Genomic DNA, 9,708 nt, shown 5'->3' with positions numbered 1-9,708 from the left:
AACATGTAGCTAGGTGTAATGTTAGAGACCACAGAAGACATGTAAATATGAAATAAATGCTTAAACATGTAGCTAGGTGTAATGTTAGAGACCACAGAAGACATTTAAATATGAAATAAATGCTTAAACATGTAGCTAGGTGTAATGTTAGAGACCACAGAAGACATGTAAATATGAAATAAATGCTTAAACATGTAGCTAGGTGTAATGTTAGAGACCACAGAAGTGAACCTTTCAAGCCTGTTGTCTCAACTCGCTGTTTCTCTGCCAGACATTACTCTATAAGCCATATCTCCAAAACTGGTTGGTCAAACTGAACAACCAATATGTCAATTTGAAGCTACGATTCCCTGCTTTCACATGTCATGAAAAAACAAAAATTTAAAAAAAATCCAATGGCCCCTCAGTCAAATTTGGTCACAAACGGTGGTCCGTGGCTCAAATGCCCAACTGCCCAATGACCAAAATAAAACTGACCTCGATAAGAAAAAGGTGGAAAACAAACCTCTGCAATAAACTAAAGCAATCATTCAACTGGAACAATATAATAATAAAACCATAAAAGAAGGTGCATATATTAATTTATAGTATGTGTGAACAGCAGGGTGTGCACCAGTCATGTCATGTTTCTATGTCAGTGGTTCTCAACCTTTTTCATGTCAAAGACCCCCAGAATTATCTGCATTTGGCCGCCGACCCCCATCTGAAGACATGTAGTTCCAGGGACCCCTCGCAGGAGCAAAGATAGGAGTTAAAAACGTTCACTCTGAAAGAATATATATTCAAAAAATTTACACCACATTTTCACGATTTTTCAAAAATAGCAGATCTACAATCTTTGCTTCTGGGGGGTCCCTGGAACAACATATTTTCAGATGGGGGTCGGCGGCCAATTACATACTGTATAATCTTGGGGGTCCTGGACATTAAAATGTTTGAGAACCACTGATATAGAAACATGAGTTTTTTTCAGAAAACAGTCAGCATTTAGAAGGCATTTGTAGAATCGTCCTCAGGTCTAAATGAGTTCAGTTCAAAATGAAAGGTTGGGTATCGGTGGCTTCGTCATTATATGACCCTCACTTTGACCTTTACACAACTAACGGTTTGAACAGCTCTCTGAACAGCTCTCTGCTAGTAGCAACTCACAACCAACGGTTTGAACAGCTCTCTGAACAGCTCTCTGCTAGTAGCAACTCACAACCAACGGTTTGAACAGCTCTCTGAACAGCTCTCTGCTAGTAGCAACTCACAATCAACGGTTTGAACAGCTCTCTGAACAGCTCTCTGAACAGCTCTCTGAACAGCTCTCTGCTAGTAGCAACTCACAACCAACGGTTTGAACAGCTCTCTGAACAGCTCTCTGAACAGCTCTCTGCTAGTAGCAACTCACAACCAACGGTTTGAACAGCTCTCTGAACAGCTCTCTGCTAGTAGCAACTCACAACCAACGGTTTGAACAGCTCTCTGAACAGCTCTCTGCTAGTAGCAACTCACAACCAACGGTTTGAACAGCTCTCTGAACAGCTCTCTGCTAGTAGCAACTCACAATCAACGGTTTGAACAGCTCTCTGAACAGCTCTCTGAACAGCTCTCTGAACAGCTCTCTGCTAGTAGCAACTCACAACCAACGGTTTGAACAGCTCTCTGAACAGCTCTCTGAACAGCTCTCTGCTAGTAGCAACTCACAACCAACGGTTTGAACAGCTCTCTGAACAGCTCTCTGCTAGTAGCAACTCACAACCAACGGTTTGAACAGCTCTCTGAACAGCTCTCTGCTAGTAGCAACTCACAACCAACGGTTTGAACAGCTCTCTGAACAGCTCTCTGCTAGTAGCAACTCACAACCAACGGTTTGAACAGCTCTCTGAACAGCTCTCTTAACAGCTCTCTGCTAGTAGCAACTCACAACCAACGGTTTGAACAGCTCTCTGAACAGCTCTCTGCTAGTAGCAACTCACAACCAACGGTTTGAACAGCTCTCTGAACAGCTCTCTGCTAGTAGCAACTCACAACTAACGGTTTGAACAGCTCTCTGAACAGCTCTCTGCTAGTAGCAACCAACGGTTTGAACAGCTCTCTGAACAGCTCTCTGAACAGCTCTCTGAACAGCTCTCTGCTAGTAGCAACTCACAGCCAACGGTTTGAACAGCTCTCTGAACAGCTCTCTGCTAGTAGCAACTCACAACTAACGGTTTGAACAGCTCTCTGAACAGCTCTCTGCTAGTAGCAACTCACAACTAACGGTTTGAACAGCTCTCTGAACAGCTCTCTGCTAGTAGCAACTCACAACTAACGGTTTGAACAGCTCTCTGCTAGTAGCAACTCACAGCCAACGGTTTGAACAGCTCTCTGAACAGCTCTCTGCTAGTAGCAACTCACAACTAACGGTTTGAACAGCTCTCTGAACAGCTCTCTGCTAGTAGCAACTCACAACTAACGGTTTGAACAGCTCTCTGAACAGCTCTCTGCTAGTAGCAACTCACAACCAACGGTTTGAACAGCTCTCTGAACAGCTCTCTGCTAGTAGCAACTCACAACTAACGGTTTGAACAGCTCTCTGAACAGCTCTCTGCTAGTAGCAACTCACAACCAACGGTTTGAACAGCTCTCTGAACAGCTCTCTGCTAGTAGCAACTCACAACCAACGGTTTGAACAGCTCTCTTAACAGCTCTCTGCTAGTAGCAACTCACAACCAACGGTTTGAACAGCTCTCTGAACAGCTCTCTGCTAGTAGCAACTCACAACCAACGGTTTGAACAGCTCTCTGAACAGCTCTCTGCTAGTAGCAACTCACAACTAACGGTTTGAACAGCTCTCTGAACAGCTCTCTGCTAGTAACAACTCACAACTAACGGTTTGAACAGCTCTCTGAACAGCTCTCTGCTAGTAGCAACTCACAACCAACGGTTTGAACAGCTCTCTGAACAGCTCTCTGAACAGCTCTCTTAACAGCTCTCTGCTAGTAGCAACTCACAACTAACGGTTTGAACAGCTCTCTGAACAGCTCTCTGCTAGTAGCAACTCACAGCCAACGGTTTGAACAGCTCTCTGAACAGCTCTCTGCTAGTAGCAACTCACAACTAACGGTTTGAACAGCTCTCTGAACAGCTCTCTGCTAGTAGCAACTCACAACTAACGGTTTGAACAGCTCTCTGAACAGCTCTCTGCTAGTAGCAACTCACAACCAACGGTTTGAACAGCTCTCTGAACAGCTCTCTGCTAGTAGCAACTCACAACTAACGGTTTGAACAGCTCTCTGAACAGCTCTCTGCTAGTAACAACTCACAACTAACGGTTTGAACAGCTCTCTGAACAGCTCTCTGCTAGTAGCAACTCACAACCAACGGTTTGAACAGCTCTCTGAACAGCTCTCTGAACAGCTCTCTTAACAGCTCTCTGCTAGTAGCAACTCACAACTAACGGTTTGAACAGCTCTCTGAACAGCTCTCTGCTAGTAGCAACTCACAACCAACGGTTTGAACAGCTCTCTGAACAGCTCTCTGAACAGCTCTCTTAACAGCTCTCTTAACAGCTCTCTTAACAGCTCTCTTAACAGCTCTCTTAACAGCTCTCTGCTAGTAGCAACTCACAACCAACGGTTTGAACAGCTCTCTGAACAGCTCTCTGCTAGTAGCAACTCACAACCAACGGTTTGAACAGCTATCTGCTAGTAGCAACTCACAACCAACGGTTTGAACAGCTCTCTGAACAGCTCTCTGAACAGCTCTTAACAGCTCTCTTAACAGCTCTCTTAACAGCTCTCTGCTAGTAGCAACTCACAACTAACGGTTTGAACAGCTCTCTGAACAGCTCTCTGCTAGTAGCAACTCACAGCCAACGGTTTGAACAGCTCTCTGAACAGCTCTCTGCTAGTAGCAACTCACAACTAACGGTTTGAACAGCTCTCTGAACAGCTCTCTGCTAGTAGCAACTCACAACTAACGGTTTGAACAGCTCTCTGAACAGCTCTCTGCTAGTAGCAACTCACAACCAACGGTTTGAACAGCTCCCTGAACAGCTCTCTGCTGGTAGCAACTCGTTCGTCTGAACGCACGCTTCCTTCCCAGACACTCGACTCCCGAGTAAACGTTTTCATGTCAGGGACCCCCAACATTGACACCTGTGTCCCCGAGTCTGTCCCTGTGTCCCTGGGTCTGTCCCTGAGTCTGTCCCTGTGGCCCTGAGTCTGTCCCCGGGTCTGTCCCTGTCCCTGTCCCTGGGTCTGTCCCTGGGTCTGTCCCTGGGTCTGTCCCTGGGTCTGTCCCTGTGTCCCTGGGTCTGTCCCTGTGCCCCTGGGTCTGTCCCTGGGTCTGTCCCTGGGTCTGTCCCTGTGTCCCTGGGTCTGTCCCTGGGTCTGTCCCTGTGTCCCTGGGTCTGTCCCTGAGTCTGTCCCCGGGTCTGTCCCTGTGTCCCTGGCTGTGTCCGAGCACGAAAATAGCATAGCGTTTGTTCACCACCAAGTGTCACAGTTGCACAGCCTAACACACAGACACAGACACACACAGGCCAGGAAGGAGGGATTGCACGGTACGGCACGGCACAGCACAGCACAGTACAGTACAGTACAGTACAGTACAGTACAGCACAGCACAGCTGTTTTCTGAAAAGGTTTTCCTGAAAAAATAAAACAATAAATTCATTTCCTGAACAAATTGGGTGGTTTCTTCCCGACAGCAGAGATATGATGAAAATGTTTATTTAAAAAAAGACTAAGAAAGAACCAAATCAAAATGTGCTGTAAATCTGCATCTGAGACCAAAACATCCTCATTCTTAACATGACTACAACGTGACTACAACTAACAGCATCCTTCTGAACATGACTACAACATGACTACAAGTAACAGCATCCTTCTGAACATGACTACAACATGACTACAACTAACAGCATCCTTCTGAACATGACTACAACATGACTACAACTAACAGCATCCTTCTGAACATGACTACAACATGACTACAAGTAACAGCATCCTTCTGAACATGACTACAACATGACTACAACTAACAGCATCCTTCTGAACATGACTACAACGTGACTACAAGTAACAGCATCCTTCTGAACATGACTACAACGTGACTACAAGTAACAGCATCCTTCTGAACATGACTACAACTAACAGCATCCTTCTGAACATGACTACAAGTAACAGCATCCTTCTGAACATGACTACAACATGACTACAAGTAACAGCATCCTTCTGAACCTGACTACAACATGACTACAAGTAACAGCATCCTTCTGAACATGACTACAACATGACTACAAGTAACAGCATCCTTCTGAACATGACTACAACATGACTACAAGTAACAGCATCCTTCTGAACATGACAACAACATGACTACAACTAACAGTGTCATTCTGAACGTGACTACAACGGACAGTGCTGTAAAGCTCAGCTTCCTGGCGTCTTGCTGACGAGACACGAGTGTTCCTGACCATCACATCCTGATAGGATGACCCCAACAGGACCAAACAACACCCTGTGGACCAGCAGTAGGCAACAGGCGGCCCAAAACCAGCCAAAACCGGCCCCCAGAAAGAATATCTGGCCTGTGAGATAATTTGGAGAATAATGATTCAGGTTTCTTTTTGAGTGGTGTAAACCACTCCTACAACTGGCTTTGTTAGTTTACGTGTCTGTCCGTACCAAAAAAAAATGAGCATGGTTGCTATGGTCACCCAGTTCACACGGGTGTGATTTCATTACGTCAGAGATTACGTCAGACCACAGCTGATCAGTCTATATAAGACCTTATACCACTCAGTTCACACGGGTGTGATTTTTTTTCATATATACACAATATCAGAGCGACAGTCTCACATATAGGCCTTGATGTCCGGATAGAGAAACTATCCCCACCTAAAGAATGTTTATTATACTTATTGACATTAACTGATACTCCATGTTGAGAGTGCGACGTGTTGTGAGCTTGTAGATCTGCTATTTTCAGCGCAAGTGTAAAATGACTGGATCTATACTGGATCTCTTGTCCACTAGTCCCTTCCCAACATGTTAGTCTAGTTTTTATTTGTTGACAAAATTGTCAGTATATTTAGTCTTAGTTTTAGTCGTCATAGCTTAGTTTCCATTTAGTTTGTCAGTGAAAAAAGGTAGTCGAACATTTTTCGTCTTACGTTTTAGTCGACTCAACTCATAAAACGTAGATATTCATATTCATATATTCATATTGGGACATCATCAGTCCTGCCATTGATTAAAAGGCTGAAATAACACTGATCATCATAAACAATCTCTACATGCAAACGCAATTAGAGCTGCACAATTAATTTAAAAAAATAAGAGATTGCGATCTAGATTCAGACACCTCATTGTGTGAAGAATCGTGAAGAACGTTGCAGCACTAGAGTTGTCTGTCCAGTTCATTTTAGTTACTGTTGTGTAACTTGTGTTTTTGCTACACGAGAGACGTTAAGAGAGGTTTAAGTCTTTAAGCACTTTGATGTTGTCCAGTTAAAGCCACAGTAGTTATGGCTCCAGGTGACACATTTTAAACGTAGTTAATGTTCAGCAACTACAGACTATTGTTTTGGGACAAAATTTGAATCGTGTGAAAATCCAGATTCACATTTTGAGCAAGAATGGTGGAGCGCTACACATGCAATGGATTGAAGGATTTGCCAAGCACTAACTGTACAGTACAATCTGGGAGGGGTTGTGGGGGGAGTTGTCCATGGGTTTTACAGGCATAGTAATAACATTGATCACGAGTTTCCCCCATGTCAGCCTTCAACAGGAACCCTGGAAGAGTCTTGACTCCAGGGGTCAAGAGGCTGATCATGTATTCATGCTGGATTTGCAGCCGTTTTGAAGTCGTTTACGGCCGGCCGGCCCGGGCGGGCATTTGGTGGCAAATAAAAGTATGTCCCTCCAGTGCCAATGCATGGGGGGCCACTTATTGCACCAGCTCACACAAGTTCAAAGCCTAGTAATTAACTCTCAAATGGCTCGACTTGTGACATTTAACCCATTTTAAAATCTACAATCTACAAGCTCGTAGCGCGGCACCAAGTGCCGCACTACAAGCTTGTAGGTCTGCTATTTTTGAAAAATGGTAGTATGGTAGTATGTAGTGCAAATCTTTGAATATATTCATTCTTTCAGAGCAAACATTTATAACTCAAATCTTTGCTGGTCTCTGGAACAACATATTTTCAGATGGGGGGCCAAAAAACAGATAATTCTGGGGGTCCTTGACATGGAAAGTTTTGACAACCACTGATATAGAAACATGGGTTATTCTGAAAACTTTAGAAGCCTTTTTTTTTTTGAATTAGCCTAGGTCTAAATGGTTTAAGCCAAATGAAATGAAATGAAATGAAATGATTACTATATTTACCCAGGGTATCTGGGCTAAATGATTACTATATTTACCCAGGGTATCTGGGCTAAGCTCAAGAACTTGTTTCCAGCCAGGCCCTGCTCATAGAACACATTTCATCGTAGTGGTTCAATGCCTTGTTCAAGGGCACTTCAGCGGTGGTAATTTTAACGTGTCGGACCGCTGATTCGAACTGGCGACCTTCCGGTATCAAGACCGCTCCGCTATCCGTTCGGCCACCGCTGCCATCAAGTAACAAGTAACAACACATAACTGATCACTTGTTTTGCCATGGAGGCATATGCACAAAGTCCACCCACCCATCATGGTCGTCTATAAGTTCAGTCACTTCATATAAAATCAGTGTTTTACTTCATCTATTCTCAGTCATTGTATGACGGGGTGACGGCGGTGCTTAATAATGTCACCAATACAACAAAAAAAAGGCTGATCTACAAGCTCAACAGCTCGGCGCGGTACGGCTCGTCGCCAGCTTGCAGATCAGCTCTTTCTGTTGACAGCTCTACAGGAGAGGCGACACCCTCACATTATAAACCACTAGCATAGCAGAGCCTCTTCTTCCTTATATTCAGCCGACACTTAGCTTCGATGCTAGCTAGCTGTTAGCATGCTAACTGCAGGAAGGAAGGAAGCAGCCTGTTGAATCAACACTATAGTTAGCACTAGCCATGCTAACGTCAAAGTTAGCAGGCAGGCTAATTATTATAATGGACGCATTTATCATCAACAAAACAAACAAACATTCCCCTGCAGACAGACACACAGTTCACAGACTAAACCTCAACATGAACAGTGTCGACATACATTGTTGTTGACACTTTAGCTTAGCATTTAGCATCGTTAAGACTTGTTGAAACGGTGACACGTCTTCTTTAGCAGCACTAGGGCTCATTAGCTAGCTGTAAGTAGGCTAATCATTAGCTCCTTACATTAGCAGTATAGTGGCGCCCCACAGCGTGTAGTTAACTATTATACATTATAAAACTCCTTCTATGGAGACCATAAACAAAACGTTTGTTTATTTTGAGTGCCAAAAACGTGAAGGTCCCCCCCCCCCCAGTGGGAGGAGAGGCTGTTCTATTAGCTCCCTTCTTTAGCCTGTCTGTCTGCCGCCGCCATGACAGTCACGGAGCCACCTCGCCCCGTTCCAACGCGCCTCGACACGTTCACACCGATAGCGTCCACATAAACCCGTCATGTGTCGAATATAAATATAAACGTCTCCCCTCCACAGCCACGGACGTTGGGGTCCTCTACGGGTGGGTTTTAGAACGCGGGCGTTCCGCGTTGTTTAACAAAGATGCGTTTTTATCGGATCGGTGGCCATTTCCCCTCGGCGTTACCCCACCTACGCGACCCTATCGGCCGGGATGTGTATTGCACTCCGATTACAGTATAACTCTGGAGGGAAAATGTCCACCGATGTGATAAAAATCATTTTTTAATCACACAACGCGGAACGCTCGAGTTCTAATACCCACCCGGGGAGGACCCCGGCACCCGTGGCTCTGGGGCGAGACCTCTAAGTTAGAAAAACGAACCTTTATTGTGGACCTTAACGTTGGAAACGTAGCAAACGTCGCGCCATGACCAGCGTCCATGCAGTGAACCTGTGCACCATAAGCTCCCCTGCCTGACTGAAGTTAGCTAAGATGTGGCGCTGATCATCAGGCCCAGTTTTTTTAAAAGACCAAAACCGCTTTTCTTTTCATTTAAATTAAATTAAAAAGCCTCCATATCCTGTCCTCACCGTCAGCCCGGTGCCCAGCACGATCACGTCGTATTCTTCATTCATTTTATTTCCCCCTCCTGGAACTGCTGTCGGCTCTTCTTAACGTGTATGTCCGGCCGGTGCTGTCTGTCTGTGGTCTGGTGTGTGAGTGTGTGAGTGGTCCTCTGGAGAAAATGGAGATCTTCTGACTGACTGACTGGGAGGAGAGAGAGACAGAGACACAGAGAGAGAGGCTGTGGTTCAACGTCAAGCTGCCTCTCTCTCTCAGAATGGGAGGAGCTGTATTATATTAACACACACACTGCCTGGCGAAACAGAGCTCAAGTTCACGATTTTAAAGAAATTAGAAATACGATATTGAAGGGTAACTGCATTTTATTCAACCACATAGCTCACGTTCATGATTTTAATTAAAAATACTATATTAACTGCATTTTATTCAACCACATAGCTCACGTTCATGATTTTAAAGAACTTAGAAATACTATATTAACTGCATTTTATTCAACCACATAGCTCACGTTCATGATTTTAAAGAACTTAGAAATACTATATTAACTGCATTTTATTCAACCACATAGCTCACGTTCATGATTTTAAAGAAC

At 44.5% G+C, this 9,708-nt stretch overlaps 1 protein-coding gene across 1 annotated transcript in view; it reads right to left on the bottom strand.

Annotated features, from left to right (window-relative positions):
* The window catches only part of LOC306916786 (rab GDP dissociation inhibitor beta-like), a gene marked incomplete at its 3' end in the record, with an annotated part of 73,551 nt that extends 64,185 nt beyond the window's left edge, over positions 1-9,366 (bottom strand). The window contains exon 1 of the mRNA XM_079494803.1: positions 9,122-9,366. Coding sequence (XP_079350929.1) covers positions 9,122-9,166 — 45 coding nt within the window. The remainder of the gene's footprint in view (positions 1-9,121) is intronic.
* Between the last annotated feature and the right edge of the window lie 342 nt (positions 9,367-9,708).

The sequence above is a fragment of the Electrona antarctica genome (genome assembly GCF_951216825.1).
Source record: "Electrona antarctica genome assembly, chromosome: 23".
NCBI lineage: Eukaryota > Metazoa > Chordata > Actinopteri > Myctophiformes > Myctophidae > Electrona > Electrona antarctica.
Note: the sequence above shows the minus strand (reverse complement) of the source record. Positions and strands in the feature narration are given on the sequence as shown.